Source organism: Gobius niger (genome assembly GCF_951799975.1).
Source record: "Gobius niger genome assembly, chromosome: 20".
Classification (NCBI taxonomy): Eukaryota; Metazoa; Chordata; class Actinopteri; order Gobiiformes; family Gobiidae; genus Gobius; species Gobius niger.
Genome location: NC_136871.1, coordinates 14,433,509 through 14,451,193, shown reverse-complemented (window position 1 = coordinate 14,451,193; position 17,685 = coordinate 14,433,509). Strand labels below are relative to the sequence as shown.

Here is a 17,685-nt window from a genome sequence, read left to right as displayed (position 1 = left end):
AGACATTTGGACTTTAATAGCGTCAATACTCTCCAGCCGATGATTCTTTTGATCATGTTGTGTCTGGCCGCGCGGCGCGTGATGCTGCTGAGCGTATTGCACTTGACTTGCTCAAAGAAGAGGATCCTTGTCTTCCAGTGTTTGTGATCTCATGTGTTATTCATGGAGAATCTGTTGTGCTGTTTGCTCGGCGCTTGCTACCTGCTGACTTCTCAAAGAGCCGTTTTAACAGGCTGCCGCGTGCACTCAGATGGACTGCAGACGAGCACCAAAAGCCCCGTGCAGGCTTCAAATGGATCATTAGAGCAGATCACAGAACACAGATTTTGACATTAAATCTAAATGAAAATAAAATGTGCAATAGTCATTTGTGGCCAAAAACGCTTTCCAGTCTACAATCCAGGATAACGGGAAAACTTTGCATTTGAGCGTAGTAGAGAAGTTCTGTGTTCTGTGTCAAAGTTTCTTCTCGCTCTTGTTGTCCGAATTAAGATTAACAACAGATAAGCTTGATCCTATAGTTACTAGTCTAGACTAGAAAAGCTTCTTTAGATATCGTATCTTCTGGACTATAAGGACTATAAGTCGCTCCAGAGTATAAGTCGCATCAGCCAAAAAATGCATAATGAAGAAGACAAAAACATATACAAGTCGCTCCAGAGTATAAGTTGCACCCATTGGCGAACTCGTTCCTCTAGCTGTGGCCAGCACGCTTTTAGCCCACGATTAGCCTTTTTAATTTTCTTCATTGGTGCAAGAGTAACATAACACTTTTCGCCATTCAGTCACAAGTTTGTCGCTCTCTCCGAAACTTTCTTTCTGCTGCTCTTCTGCTGTTTTCGGCTGCAGAATATGATTTTCTTTTTGGGGGAATTTGAGTTCAGTCTTAGCAGATACTGCCCTCTAGCGGCTGTCAGTGTGAAAATAACGAAATTGTGTAACGATATATTTTGATATATAAGTCACATCTGAGTATAAGTTGCACCCCCAGCCAAAGTATAAAAAAAAGAGCGACTTATAGTCCAGAAAATACAGTAGACTCAGTCAAACCAGTTTGAAAATCCCGAGATTTGAGAGCCACTAACATATTGTATTAGAGAGGCCATCATCAATTATAACATAAATTAATGAATAAAACACTATGCTAAACTCAGCGTTGATGAACCCCAACCCTTTCACTCAATTCAACTTGTGAATCCGAATTCAACATCAGTAAACCATGAGTTAATCTAAACTCAGACACTTTCACAGAATGTACTTTTTAAACAGTGTTCACCGCTTTGACGCTTCTGTTTCCTATTGATCCTAATGTATTAAACTGATTTACGATTTCTGACACCAGCTCTTATCTCCAAAACAATCCTCATGTGACCCGAATGTAAACCTATCGGACTTTTATTCAACATTAACACCGGGCTGGCCAAACAGCAATCCGACTTCTCTAATTACAATGCAGCTAATGTATTACTTCCTCCCCGTGCGGGATTACTTTCATCTCCCCCATTAAGATGCACATTTTGTTTGGATACTCAAATTACCGAGGCCCATATTAAATCTGACTGCGCGAAAGGCATTGATCACAGCCTCCGATAGCTGCCCTCCCCAACTTTGATTTAATTTGCGCTTCCATTAATATCTATGAGACGTCCGATTGTCGTCCTGGGCATATTGATGGTATTGTAAAACCCTGCCTTCATATAATGTTCCCGTCGGCACAGTGGGGAAATGTTACAAAGAAACAGACCAGAGGAGAGTCTTCAGATAAATTTTAACTGGCACAAAGAACCGTGGCCAGATAGGGGGGTCATGATGGCACCTGTATGGTCTCCAAATTGTATAATAGGATTGTACCTACTTACTTAATGCCTGTCCATCACAATGTCTTTACAGGCCTATATGTGGCTGCATCTCTATGGCTATTATCAGGCCAAATCTCATTAAAATCTCCTCCGATAGATCAAAATCACTCATAGAAAGCACAATACAACTCCAGTGCACGCTGGATAAGTGTCAGGCCAGGCTGATTTCATATGTTGATTAATGAAGTGCCGAGCCAGTATATATACACCCCCTTCCCTTTTGTTGAAGGCCTGACATGTCTGTTTTCTGTGGGGAAAACACGAGCCGAGCCCAGAGCCCAGAGTTATGCTGTAATTAATGCAATCATGAGGATGAAAATAGATGTTGTGACTAAGGAGGGACAATGAACAGTGGGCTCCTCTTGTGTGGTTACATGTAAGCAAGTTACAATTAGCAGCATAGTTGGAATAGAAACTCTGAAAAGTTGACAAATTGTAGAAATAAACTGTACCTTTTTCGCTTTTTACCTCAGATTTAAGTCCAGAGAAATTGCCTTTTTTTGTTGTTGTTCTGCATCTGCTCCACAATCCTACAATGGTGACAGATTTAAATGACTCGTCTTTAGAAAGATTTGGATATTTTTCAAATGCCAGAAATGAGGAACACCTTTGGGACCTTGAATGATTACCAACATCTAATAATTTAATTTATGTGTCTAAAGGAGCCCTCATTAACATTCACTTCTGTCGAGCGGGAGCCTGGTGCAGGCTGCCTCACAGTTTCTCTTTGAGCATAGCAGCATGGCCTCAATGTCACCGGAGACACAGCATGTCGTGCTCAGAACTAGCCACGTGATTTGTGATCCTTCTATCTTTCTATTTGTGGTGAAGCAAGCGCACTACAATAAAATAGACTACCCAATCAAAAGCAATAAAGTAGCAACATTGGACTTTCTATGGGAAAAATAGTTTAAAGGCTGAGGACAGAGTAAAGACGCAGCAGTGTGTGGAGAGTAAAATTAAAGATATATTAAAAATGTGGCCAAAAAAACCAAAACAAAAACGTAGGCAATTATGGTTGGCAGCTGAAGATATTGCAGTGTCGTTTGCGGATCATCAGCAGGTTTTTGATGCAGATGACTGAAAGCTGTAGTGTTTATTTTGGTCTGAGCTCTTTGTTAGCGCTCAGTTGCCAGAGCACACCTCAGCGTCTGTGCAGCAGATGTGTGCATGACACAAACTCAATAAGAATCGGCGTGGATTGAATCTGACACGTGCTGGTTGCTGACAGCTGCTTTGTTCTGTGGTCAGATTTCATATTTAACACATCAAAGAGTCAGGATACTTCACACTCTGCTATCTCTGATTCTGAGGCTGACACATACATACACAGGCTGTTTTCTTCTGAGACAAGTCACAATGCAAGTGCTTTACTGGCAGACGAACAACGTGGATTATTATTACACTATTATTGTCCGTATAATGTCACTATCACATACAGCATCATAACTTTTCAAGAAAAGGAAAGCAATATAGTGACCAAAAAGATCAGCCATTCTAAAACTCACTTTTAATTCATGCTCAAGTCATCTCATGTCTTCAAAAGGGAGAGGAAGAACGTAGAGAACAGTCAGAAAATGATCATCTTGCATCATGATCATCAAAGGAAGGTTGATATTTTCTCAACAACATTACCTCAGTTTAGTATAAAAGAGTGGTTCTTTCCGCTAAAGTGGAGGAGGATAGTGATCTACAGCGGACCTGCAGCAGAGCTCATTAAGTTTAGTGGAAACTCAGCAGCCTGAAGGAGAGTCAGGCCCTCCACACCCCCATGATATAAGGTAAGTGAGGCGGGCCTAATCACTGGGAGTTAAGCAGCACATTTAAAGCAGTGTGCAGAGAGAGAGAGCGCGTAAGAGAGGCAGCCCTTCTCCAGTAAGTCCTATCCTGCAGTATTCTGATGTCTCTAACAAGAACACAATAAATTGCTCCTCATTATTCAGTAATTAACTCCAATGCGCCGGGTCCCCATCCCCCTGCGCCGCGCTCTAAATCACCGGCTCGTCTGCGGGGCTCTTTAATTTCCTCTGCCGTGGGGGGGAGGAGGGGAGGGGGGGTGTTGGGGCGTGGAGGTGGCGGGGGCAGTACAGGCTGGAAGGTGCCGAAGTGGGCCACTCCATCATCCCCCAGGCACCACACCGCAGAACCCTTTCCGCCCTGCAGAGCCACACCCTCCACCTGCCCCATCCTGCCGGCACCTGCTGGAGGTCAGTGGTCACCGGGGCCAGGAGCACGGTGTACACAACAAGGGCATTTTTGGTCAACAAGCAGTTTAAGAGCTTAAGACAAGATGTGGTTAAGGTGTACTTTTACAGTCAGCCTCATTTTCGCCCCCAAAAAACGCACAAAAAGATCAAATTATGACATTTACTATCAACATTTTGAGCAAAATCTTACATAGAATCATGTTATATATTCTGGTGAGAGTGCGCTCCAAACTGTATGTCATGATGGCATTTAATTTTTAAAACCCAGATCCATAAAAAAAAGAAACATACGTGCATGCAATAAAAGCACACTATTCTAAGCCCTGCACACGCACCCTCCCCCGGTTCCTAATTGTTCAAACTATCTCTTTAATTGTCGGCGGAGTGAAATCACCTGTCATTTCTGCTGGGACTCCCGCGTTGATTGAAAGGTATCATAAAAAAAAATCCGCCCTGGGGCCTGGTTTGGTCTCGGTGCCTTGTGGGATCTCCCTGAGTGCCTGTAATCTCCGCCCATGGGCACCGCTCCCCCCTCTCTCTTGCCTTTATAAGTATGTGCGGACTGGTGACACAAATCCAGGCGCTTGGCCCAAATAACACATCCAGGATCCAGGAGAGTCTGTGGTGTCAGGGGGGAACTCCTGGAGGATGTTGTGGAGAGTGTTTTCCGCCCCTGACCTAATTGAGGAACGATGCACGTGGCGTTTCCTCCGTACGCCGCCCGGGTCAGGTTCATCTGTGGGGCTAATTGTGAGGCTGCCACTTAAAAGTAGGACAAATGAAGAAATGACAGAAAATGAGGACAGATGACAAAATACTTGATAGATGTTTAATGGCTTTTTACAATATCTTTATGCGGATGTAACAAGTTCATTCTGCAATAATAAGTCAAAGTTATGAAGTGTGTAGACTAGTCAGATTGAGGGACCCAATTTTAACTCTGATCATTTCATTGTGACCCATTTCCCCCTAAAACCAAGGTTATTTTTTGTGAATTATTCCACTTGTTTATATAATTTAATAACTATTTAAATCAAATCAAGCTTCAGATGATAAAAAGGACGTGCTCTTTCTTACTTTTCATAACCCTTCTTGCTTAATATCGAGTGTGAGTGTCACAACAAATAATAGCACATTTTCTAACTCAGTGTTGACTTTCATTTAGCTTTCGTTGCTGTGCAGTGAAAAGGGCGAAGTTGGCATTTATATATCTTTTTGTTCATAGAAATTTGAATCTGTTTCTTCATGAGTTTAACTCTCCACCCACATTGACTTTGTACACCCTTTATGCTATCTTAGCACATTTTCTTCAGTTCGGCTTTACCCAAATCTGACTGAAGAGCAACAGTGTAATGCCTCATTTGAAAGCTATAGACCTACAAAAGTGATCGTAAGTGAAGCGTTTTGTCGTGTTTTTATCTCTTTTTTGTCACTTTTTCTTTATTTTTTTTGGTCACATTTTGTTGCGTTTTCATCATGGCTTTTGTGTTGCTTTTCCAGCACATTTTTGATTGCTCTTTTGTCACCTATTTACTGGGTTTTCATCACTTTTCTGTTGTGTTTTTGCCTAGTTTTTGTCACTTTTTTGTTGCATTTTATTCTTGTTTTTGCTTTTTTTTTAAGCTTTTAGATTTGGGTAAAGCCAGACTGGAGAAAATGTGCTCGGTTCAGGTGGGGGTTAATGGGTCAACACAGTGAACATAAATAACTCTTAGATTTGAAGAATTTTCTTTTATGGACACTCTGTTTTGCCTCACTGGGCCAATAGAGGGAGTAGAGAGCTAAATGTCGAATGTTCCTCACCTGCTCAACAAACGCTAGTGATCAAATTAATATGGTCATAAAAACAAAGAGACACAAAAAACAATTGTCTCCACGTGTGACAAGAACCCCTAAACCATCTGGCCCCAGCTGATGAACAGTTTAAGCTGGCTCTCACATGAGTTTAACTTAAAACTCAATTATTGTTCAATTCAAAGCTATGATCTGTAACTTTTTGACATTTTTCAGACTCACAAAAACATCTGACAGTTGGGAAATTGGACAAACCCCCAAAAGGCAAATCCTCTCCTCATTTTATTTTGAGAGAATAACATATAACAGCAGGAAAATCAGGATGTCAAACTTGATGTTCAATAACAATGTCGATGTCACAGCGCAAAGCAATGTAACAACCAACCCCTATGACAACCAACCCGTGTGACAAACAGCCCCGGTCTAGTTGTGTGGCTCAGAAGGCCCGTCTTGATAGGCAATATTTGAAATTTAGTTGTGCTGATGAGGAAGAGCAATACTGTGTAAAATGATGCATGCAAAATGGCTTTATGGACTGATGGGCACACAGAGAATTGCTCCACTATAGGGCTTACATGAAGAGAAGAACCAGAAAAATAAAATAAATGGCACCATTCAACAAACTTTAAAACAACTTGTGTGAAATTGTGCACAGTGAGCACCAGACCCATGTTCTTTAGCGCAAGAAACACAAGCACCACATATGAAAAGGACATCAACTAAAACGCATCCATACATCCGTCACCTGGAGACCGCCACAATGCCCAATGCACCCCACAAACCGGTCTTTCCAAACGCTCCATTTGCTGAAGAAAATCACGGAATGTGTTGGCCGCATTAACACAGAAAGCCCATTAGACAAACAGGCCTGACTTATTGTGAAGACCCAGTGCTACATAGCGCTTCAAGACCCCATTTCCAGCGGGGCCTAATCATGAGGGGCACTACAGAAGAATGCTGACAAACTTGCTGTTTGAAATAAAACCCCTCTAAACACATGGCATTAATATTTAATGGTGAAGCCGCTTTCTCGGGAGGTTGCTCCAGGCTGCAGCATACTCAGAGGGGAGACTGTATTAACGCTGCGAGCTGTGGACCGAGCGCATCCTCCTCACGCTAATGAAGAGAACAGGGGCTGAACTCAGGGGAGCGTGCACGTCCGATTAGCCAGCGCACATGCATGTAAACACGGTCGAGCGGCAAATGATTACAGCACTTTGGTGATGCAGGCCACGTGTCGGCAAACAACAAGGAGCAGCAGGCACCTTCTGCACTCTGCTGTCACTTAGGCTGCATTCAGGGGAGATAGCACAATTGCATGTCTAAGCTCTAATGTTCAACTGAATTCTTCTCAAGATCTTCTGCAGCTCAGTATTGTGTGTTATCATGTCGCTTTCTGATTGGTCTATACACCTGTAAATCAAGCCCATTGGAACTGGCGGAGATTCTGTTGGCACTGCTGTTTTCCATTCAAACTATTCTTTTTTTTTTTAATACTCAATCGCCAAGGGCCTCAGCAGGGCCGGCAATAGCCAAAGGCAAGATTGGGATTTTACTAGTTATGCATAGTACAGGCAGTATTAATACATGTGTCTGTTTTTCTAGCACATACGCAGACATGGACAAAGCGTGAAATTTCTTTCCGATCCCAGTTTGGGCTTTGTTTACTAAATGATTTTATTACATGAAGTTAAATCCTGCTTATTATGCTAACACTTGCAGATATATTGTGTTGCCCTTTTGTGCATGTACGCATACTGTAAATCCCCACACTATTTACCAACACCAATTGGCCATTTTTCCTCAAACTGACAGCCAGCAGAGTGTCCCGTTGGGGGACTAAAAGTGCTATGTTCTAATAGGCCACAGGGGAAAGGACCCGCCCGTACTATGACAGAGTGAGCAAAATGCAGCCATATCTCTTTAATACCATTTCACTGTAGACTTCTATTTTAGATATTGTTTTTCTTCTTCTTTCCTAGAGCTCTTTATGCATTCCTCTCCACAGTAGTGTTCTGGATTAAACTACTTTCAAGCAAGTGGGCTAATGCTGTCCCCAGAACGCCAATTAATGTACGCCCGACCTTGTCCACACTGGTCTGTACGGGACACCATTTCAACATGACCAGCAAAGAGCTGACCATTTAGATATTATAGTAGCATTACAGCTCCTAAAGCCCGCGAAGCTCCCAGCGCCATCAGGTAATTTGAAAGAGATCCAGCGAATTTTAAGATGTGCAGATGTTTTCACTTTCAAACCAGCATCTGTTTATGTTGGGGAAACCGCAGAGGACCTCTGATAGGTTTTATGGGGCAGTTTGAGCAGAGCACTCAGCATTGTAATTGGGCTGTTGCAGGTAATGAGAAAATTGGTCACAAGCAGTGTTCCCCCTAGATACAAGCCACAGCATACAATTTAACACAGCACTCACATTTATGTTGCAGTCGGGCACATTTGAGCTGAAACATGAAGCAGAAGGTTGAATATATGTATACAAAATAGATATTAACCAAAATAATAATTTGCTCAAGGGGAATATTAACACTGAATAATCTGCCTTTATATGTGTCGCCGGTGAAGTCTTGATCACCGTTTGTTTGGCACATTTTAATCATAACCAAATAACTTTACTACTTTACTGAACATATAATCAGTATACTCAAGAGTCTAATTAGGATTTCTTACCATCAAATCATCAATGTATAAAGAATAAAGTTAATATTTATTGTTGTACAATGTTTTTCTGGAGGCTAGCTCTTCCGTCAATGATATTGACCGTCATGTTAGACATAAATGTGAGGATATTAAACATAAAACTTTCTCTATTTGGCTTTCAAACGTATAGTAATTGATTGTATATGAATTAAACAGAATTACATACATTCTTTAAAGATAGAACAATGTGCACATTTTCATATAGTGAATCAGGAAAAACAAAACCAGTATCATCTAAAATGCTCTCAGTAAAACAAGGAGAGTGTGCATTGAAGTCTGTCACGTGTCACTGAAGTGTTTGCCAGATATTTAAGTGTTCAAAGTGCTTTAAATACTCAATTGGCATTCCTTCATTTATTTCAAAATGTTAATGAATCACTTGTCATCGTTTTTAGCATTTGTCGGCACCAATAGGCAACACTATACACACAGCGCTATTACAGTGTTGTTTGTCCAATGAATTTAACAGACGAAAACAAATATTTTCTAATTGAGCACCATCCAGTCTGGCAGTGTACGAGGCCTCTGCTCTACGGTGACCCCTCAGGAAAACCCACAATATTTAACAACAATAGGCGCCAGTTTGCTATTGTCTCACTCACAACACAGGCGCTCTCTCAGCCCATTCACCATTATGTGACAAGGACATCTTTGAGGCTGGAGTGATCCAAACAGTCATGTGGCACTTGAGAGGACTGTCTTTGAGGAGAGGGGTCGAGGGGAGTGACAAGGACGAGTGCCCTACAAACGCACCATCCAGCCGCTCCCGAGACTCCAGTGGCACTTGAGTTGAAATAGGCACGCTCGACAGGGAACGGGCTTCAAGACTTGTTTCCCACACTTCACGCAGACCCGTGTGCAGACTGGAGTGTCTGCTGTGTGAATCCAGTGAAGAAGAGCAGCTCTACTTTGTTTGTCATGATACTGCTCTACACGTGGTGTCTATGGAGTGTTTCTACACTGTACCCAGTGCACTGCCCATTGTTAACTTTTTGGAAAACATAACACATTTTCTGTCAACCTGATTGTCACTGGCCACTTGCACAGCTGCATTAATGACACTTTTAATTCACTCACTGATCATAACAGTTTTATTATTATATACATTGTTATGTCCGTTACACTTCTGAATCTAGGGCAACAACAAAATCTCTCAGTCCCTTCTGTCCTAAACTTTATTTCTTTTATAACTAAACTCATAAAACTAATGTGTTCCATATTGAATGCCTACATACTAACAGCAGCACAAACCCACTAAATATGCAATGCGCAGTTTGGAAATAGACTAATGATGTATTGAAGTAAAATTTCAACACACTCTCAACAAAATTTGAAGGCAACATTCTTCCTTGATTTTTATTTTCCTTTTTCAGTGATAGCAGAGTTCAGACACCTCCATTGCGAGCTCCAGGCAGTCATTTGCGTCCTTGCAGGAGGCCAGCAGGCCACAGTCCCAGTCTATGGAGGAACCTTCTTCACTGCTGACCGGAGACGGCGCTGCAGGGGTCACCTGCTGGTAGTTTGGACAGCAGTGATTTGCCACTTTCTCACACGACGCGGGCAGCAGCGGGATCATGTCGTAAAACTGGCAGAAGAGGCAGTTGAGGACAATCCCAGCACAGTCAACTGCGGAAGAGAGTGTTTTGAATGTCTAAAAAAGCAACCTTGTGCACTTTTGCAATAAGCTTCTTAAACGGCCTGGGGTGAATAATAGTACATATTAAAAGCATATCTTGAGGCATAAATCTTGTGTGTCTAAGTATAGCAGGTGGTGTTCTTCACATTATATATGAGAACATTTAAAAGCATCCCCTCTTCCGTTATACATAATTTAGAAAATGCCTGGTGCCCTCACAGCAATGTGCTGGGGCGACATAATCAATTCTAAACTGTCTCTCCTAGATTTTGTGGTGTGTTGTGGCTTCACTAGAACAAAGCCGTCCTGTGCCAAATGCTGCTCCCATGGGTGCTATGATGGTCAAGATTAGCAAACAACACTGACAGACACTTATGATAGGCATAGGAAAGCATGTATGTCTGACTCAATACATGAAGGTGGGCCAAAAAGCATTAAATTAGCATTAAAATCAGGGTGAATTCTTTAGATCTGTTGTTTAATAACATAAAACATTAAAACATTAGTGTTTCATCTTCCAAAAGGAGTCTATCATGTGAGCTTTTAAGAATTTTCATCATTCATCACCAAATACAGACCTGCAGTCGTATTTCATCGCTTTCCTGCAGTTTAAGTATTTGGTAATAATGAGTAATGAGTTTAAGTGTAACGTTGTCGTTTCTTGTCTACTGCTGAAGCGCTCCAATATGGGCATTCTTAAAGCAGTACTAAGTAACTCATGCCCCTAGAGGCCATAAGTGCCACAGCAGGTGTCGTAGCATGTTGCGTTTTTTTACTCATTAATTGTCCGTGAGAGTAAATGCTACACTGACAGAAAACACAAAGGGAGAGAGGGATATTGTGCATCAATCTACACAATGGAGATAATTTTTTTCACTCAAACTTGGTTGCAAATACTGTTTAAGAGGCGCTAGCCTGCGGTTAGCTTTGACCGTTAGCCTGTTAGCTTCTTCTTTGTGATTCCATTAGTGTGTACTGGAGCCTCCGACTCGTAGCCATCCCATTAACACTTGTATAACCGGTATTACAGAAAGGATTTATTAAGGTAAACAATTTACTTAGTACTGCTTTAAAGCCCATATTCCATCACTGAACCGATCTGAGCAGTTCTATGATGAAGGTGCATCATCTGCGTCATCTGCGCCAACGGTCACTCTGACCACCACCATTCATTCCCCCGCACACATCATTCACCCTGGCCTATTATACATGTTTTTAGTGTATAATAGGCGTGAGCACTAACTGCTGAGCCATCGTGCAAGAAAATCCTTCATTCCGACTGCTGTCAGAAATGTAAATGACAACATCTCGGAAGGCAGTGTTTATCTTGTTCTTTCCCCCCCCCTCATTTTTACTGGTCCCCTTGTGTCCTGATGCACTTACAGTTCATGACGTCTGTATATGGTTGTATGTGTCTCCATTTACTGTTTTTTATGACCAGAGAGCAGTGAACAGAATTGCCCATTGGGATGAATAAAGTTGTTTTGTTTTGATTTGATTGATTGAAGAAGCCCAGTTTTTCACTCCTTGTCTTTTGATTACATGAACATTATTTCAGATACCAACGTCGAGATACCCCAAAGAATGTTTATAAGCCTCAATTATGCATGATACAACCACAGAAACTCTATGGACAGATCCAATTTAGCATGATTAAATTAAGCTTTATTTAATAATAGAACAGACTCTATACAGTGGCGTAATTACCACAATTTGCTTGGTTTGTGGGCCACTTTTTTTTTTTTGCCTTTTTAGCTGTATATCTATGTATGAATTATTGAACCATTTTCATAATTGATTATATAGTTGGTATTTAAGCATACTCACAGCATGATGAGGCATAAAGCGCCCAATTTGTCTAATGTTCTATTCTGTCTGTGCTGTGTGCGATTAATATTATGGATATTAATCATAGTTTGTGCCATCACTTATGTTAAATGGAACTGTTAATCTCATAACAAAAAAAGGCTTGCTGTCAAACTGAACTTGCATAGAGTTTAAAAAGGCGTAGTTGGGTTCACTCACTTCCTGTGTTGCTCGGCTGAGTCGTCAGAGAGTCCGTGGAGCTGTGGGAGTCTAAAGATGGCGGCCTCCTCAGGTACATCCTCAGAGAGAACAGAGGAGAGGTGGGGCTATCACATTGTTGGGGTTGCGCGCTCTCTCTGCCACTGTCCTCTGGCTCCGTGTGTGCATCCAGCTTCCACTCACTGATGTCTGACTGGCTTCGTGCGTTCTCTGTCAAAGACATCACACGGGGATGAGGGTGCCTATTTGCTATCTTACACCTGCAAAGGCATACTTTTAGGACAAATTCGGGCAAAAAAATGGCACAAAGAAACAAACCAACAGAATAATCACATGAGTGTCGTAAGAAAGACAGCAAGTAGTGAGTAAACAAATGAATTAAAAACTTTGTGTGAAACTGTTATGGTCACTATACCGTTTGTGCTTTCCATGGTTTATGGAAAGCTAAGAGGAAATAAGAGTAATATTATCATAAAATGGGCTTATTTTTGGCCTTATGTAAATATAACATATATTTATGTTGCAAAGGGGTGAGACGTTGCTATTACCCAGATGGGTTTTCGTAAGGAACATTTTAGAAATCTCGTATACGAATGAGGGCCGGACTTTGATTGACAGTCTGTTAGCATTAGAGCTAACGGCGCGGCTACGACCGAACTACACATGGCCCTTATGCCCTTTTTAGGAACATGCTACGTCAGAGCTGGGTAGGAGGAGTCCGTAAATCCGCCATGATTTCCCTTTCGAACGTGTTCATTATGGCAAATGGGGAGGAGTGAGGAGACGGAGTCTATTAATATTATGTCTATGGCGCTCGTGCTTCACAGCTATTAGGTTTCCGGGGTCAATCCCCAGCTGGACGGGGCTTTTCTGTATGGAGTTTGCATGTTGTCCCCATGTCTGCACAAGTTTCCTCCAGGGAACACTGGTTTCCCCTACCACAAAGAATGTGTCCAATAGGTGAATCCTCCAGCCAGGTGATTCTGACCATTAACCTGGCTCCACATATGGGTTCCCGGGCGCAGCACTGCGGTCGCCCCAGCAGCATCAGAGGATCAAGTGGGTCAAATTATGGTGATAATAAAGTGCACCTTACCCATATGTACTGATGCCAAAAAGCAAACTTTTCTGCTTGACTGTTTATCATGAACAGCATGCAAGTAAGTCACGCCATGAATGAGTAAACGACCTTCGAGCTTTCTGATGCCAAATTAAACCCAAGTGATACAACATGGTCACAACATGCTTCAAGGCTGAACACATGTGAAAACAGGAACACACTGTTTGTTCGACATCTTAATGAAACATTGTGGCTCCTGCTGTTTACAATCTCACTACCTATTTACCATGCGCTCTGTTATTCACCATCACATTCTCTTTTTTTATTTAACAATTAATGCTTGATTATTTATTTACACACTTTTGAAAGCTAAATAAACTCTTTGTTTTACACACATAGTTGCAAGCGACATACAAATGGACATTGCTTAAGGCTGTGTTGGCCATGATAAAGATTTTATTAGATGTTTTTCCACAATAGTCTCTTGAGCGCTCACCTTACGCTAACCTGTGACTGGGTAGGAGCTAAACAAGCCAGTGAAATGAACAACAAATGGCAATCAGTGGCAGTGTTGGTATATCAGCGCTGCGCTCTGATGCTGTGGGTTATCTGATGAATTAAGGAACAAGTGCAGATGCTCTATGCCCATGACCATTAGCTGATAGAGAAATGAGGCCTCCAGGCAGGACATGCATTTTTCAGCTGTGTTGGAGTGTTTTTTTCCCAACCTGTCCCCCCTCATTAGACACCAAAGCTGCTCAAGTTCAGAACCTAATTTGACTTTGCAGTTCAGATGAAAAATGTGTTTGTTTAAGTGCTTTATTCAGGCATTTACAACTAATATAGCCTTGATCATTTTTATAGTATACCTCAAAATAACACGTCTGAAACACTACGCTTATGTTTAACTATATGATAAAATGCAGTTATGCTTAAGGCCAGCAGAGGGCAACAGAGGTGAACAGAGTTGCGGAGGAAAACAAAAGTCCCAAAGCAGCTGTGTGTGGGCAAACACGCTAATCACATTATTTAAGCATTGATCATGAAGCGGAAAGCTCAGAAACATGTCCAAATCATTCATTATTTGTAATTTTTGGCCAAGACCTGCAAGTTCTGTGACTCACTTTTGGGTGCAGACCATCAAGTGCCACTGCCATACAGCAAGTGATGGATGTTTATGGGTGGTCACATGCACTATTGTATTATAATGAGCACTTGAAGCTACACAGAGGGAAGCCACTGTAAAAGAGCGGGGCCAAACAGACTACAAAGATATAAGTGGCTGTATTGAGGATCAATACTCCTTGCTGAAGAGTCTGGATCACTAACCCCTTCAAAATCAATATGTCTGTAGTTCAACATTATAGTGAAAATACAGCAGCACAATGACAGTCGGTGCTATTTCATTTTGCACAAATCTCACCTCTTGTTTTCCACGTCGAGCTCTCCTCCGTGGGGCTCCTTCTCCCCGTGTTTTTCGCATCAGCTTTGGTAATCATTTCATCTGCCATCTGCTCCATTGCATCACAGAAAAAAAATTCTCTTAGTTTGACAAGGGTGATTACCTCAAGTGAAAAACATGAGGCCCGTGGGAGCTGGAGTTGAACAGAGTGTTACCGCTGCTTGGGGTCTCGATGTTTTTTTTGTGTGTTAATCCTTAGCACTGGGTCTCCGAGCGATGGACATCTTTGTCTCCTCCTTGTGTCTGTGTGAGGATGTCAGGAAGCTTTTTTGTTTATTTGGGTGATAGAGGCAGAAGCAGAGTGGGCAGGATGAATCACACTTTACATTATAATGTCCATTTGGCCTACTGCCTGCAGAGCTGCGAGCCTCTCCAGTGTTCCAATGACGCTGCGAAAAAACACACTTTACACTTTTATATGCAGTCAGCAGAGGTGAGGAGAAAACGTGCATTGCAAAGTGAGAGGACATGTCTGCCAATTGTACTAACACGTTTGTACTTCTTAATATGACACATGCGGCAATCTTATTCTTTGCCATGTGAAGATCAAACTGAATGGCACAGACATATATTTAGATGTCTTTTTTCTCAGCAAGACCATCATGGGGTTGTTTTTCGGATATGTAACTTCTGCCACTGATTAACGCTGTATTGTGATATTCTTGTTTCCTATCCGAGGCGTTTATTGTATCTGTGTATGTACATCCATGCGCGGTTGTTTACACGCCGCAGACTTTTCATTCCCACTTCATGACTATGATAGTGTTAAACATATGCACAGGGCGCTGAGAGCCAGTTTGTTTGTTGGGGTGAAACATGGCGTGAAACAGTGCGGTGCATTCAAATTTCTCCCAACACACGCCAACCAATTTACTCTAATTAGGCTCAACACTAGAGTTGCATTTTAATGGCTTCCCTGCTGTGTTTGCATATGTTTAGAGAAGAGGAGCTATGCTAATTGAAAAATTAAGATGTGAGAGTATTTGCCCACTGAGCTCCCACTATGGTGCACTGTGTGTAAATAGAACTCCTGAAGAGAACTTGCAGTGAGAGCGTCACTCTTCTCTCTGGGGCTGCCCGTGATACTGGTGCAGTAGTGTTTTTAATTAAGTAGAGAGGGGGTTATATGGATGTCACATGGAAAATAGAAAAATATGTTAGAAATTATGTTATGTATGGGCGACAATAGCTTAGATGGTATACGGATCATAACCAGGGGGTCAGCACAGGCCATTGGGTCCTTGAGCAAGATTCACTTCATCCAGCTTTCCTCCAGCAAGTGGAAAAGCACTGTATGCATCGAAATTAGCAGTATATAAGTGAGAATTAAACAACGAGGAGCCGTGCATTAGACAGTTTTAATGCACAATGTGGAGGCAAGAACACCACAACGCGCAGGAGAGTTGTGTTCCTCCGCAAAGTGCATTAAAACTGTCTAATGCACGGCTCCTCGTTGTTTAATTCGCTTATACTATGGTCACACAAACTGGAACTGTTCATTGTGGCCTGATTGCTTTTTTAAATCCGGCACAGGAGTTTTTTTATGTTTTAAGCTGTTTTACCTGAAACTAGTTCCAACTCAAATGTTTGCCGTTACTATGGAAGCAGCTGCTGTGGACTGACATGAACATGATTGAACTGTTGCCAGACTAACTGTGCGTTATACAGTTTTAACGCATGCCAGTTAGCCAATCAGAATTGAGTATTCACCCAGACCATGGTTACATAATCTATGTTTGATCCAAACATGATGGTCTGATATCAAAATAATCTTAATAAATTGCTGTTTAAGCATTTCCATCACATTAAGGCATTACAAAAACAGGTTCCTCCATTGTTGTGCATTTCGCTGTTCACCTTGTGCTTTATTGGCGTGAAAGCAGCAAAACACATTGTTTGTTTTCTAGTCGATGCATCAGCTTTCCCCATCTCTCTGTGTCAGTTACGGTGAGAGTGATGTTCAGTGACAGGCAGAGATCAAGTTCACGTACAAATTACAGGCCATCTAAGTGACAGCAGTCGACCTCTATCACGGTGCTTACAGTCTCCTCCATTATTTACAGTGTGTACACAGGCTGTCCATGAGCACACTCACGCCCATTCATCTCCTCACTGTGGAGCTGGTGTGGTGTTCTGGAACCCGCCATTACCACTCCTCCATCCTCATCTTTGTGGAGCCTGTCTATTGATTGTGGTGTGCCATTTTAAATATTTTCTCATTGCAAAGCTTGGGAAGATATCTTTACTCTTTGTCTGTATTATATTTGATCTAAAGTACAATCAGTTTGGCAATGAGGGAGAAGTATGTTTTTGCCAACACTACAGCAAACAGGTTTCTTTATATGGATACCCATGCACAGACACAACTATTATGCAACTTATTCTTTCTTTTATCCCCTCACACTTTTTCTTCTTCTTTTCAGTCCAACTTACAATTTCCTCTTTATGCTTGTTCATGTGCAAGGGAAATTTGTTTTCTTTTTTCTTTTTCCTTTTTTTTTGTCTTCTTCTTCTTCTGCTTGTACCTAAATGTGTGAGTTTGTTAAACATGCTTATGGTGCACCCTCCCCTTTGGCCCTGTAATGACTCCCACTGAGGATACTTGTCAGCACTGGCTCTGGTGGTGACAGCTCAGTCCCTTGTCACCTTGAGACCGGCTCAGGCACAGGGGCAGCCACAGTCACTTTTTAGCAACAATTCAACCTTGGTGCATTTGGGCCTGATTGTTCAGGCAGACGGCAGAGTCCTCAAGGTAGACAAATAATGCAAATTTAACATGCCACGGGTCGGACCGCAGCCTTCATTTGGGTTCAATATTGGGATTTAGAGATGGCTTTATTCTCATGCCACACCAGTATTTACTCAAGTATAATTAATGAAAAGCACACAGTGTCCTGGGCAACAACACAGCTGTGAAACACCCATG

General features: G+C 42.0%; 1 protein-coding gene across 1 annotated transcript; it reads right to left on the bottom strand.

Annotated features, from left to right (window-relative positions):
- Positions 1–9,945: 9,945 nt before the first annotated feature.
- On the bottom strand, positions 9,946–12,317 carry mdfic2 (MyoD family inhibitor domain containing 2; the record flags this gene model as incomplete). Its single annotated transcript, XM_079578386.1, has 2 exons — positions 12,238–12,317; positions 9,946–10,202 (listed from the first exon to the last, which is right to left on the bottom strand). Exons 1-2 carry the CDS (start codon positions 12,314–12,316, stop codon positions 9,946–9,948), a joined length of 336 nt encoding a protein of 111 aa, XP_079434512.1. The 5' UTR covers position 12,317.
- Between the last annotated feature and the right edge of the window lie 5,368 nt (positions 12,318–17,685).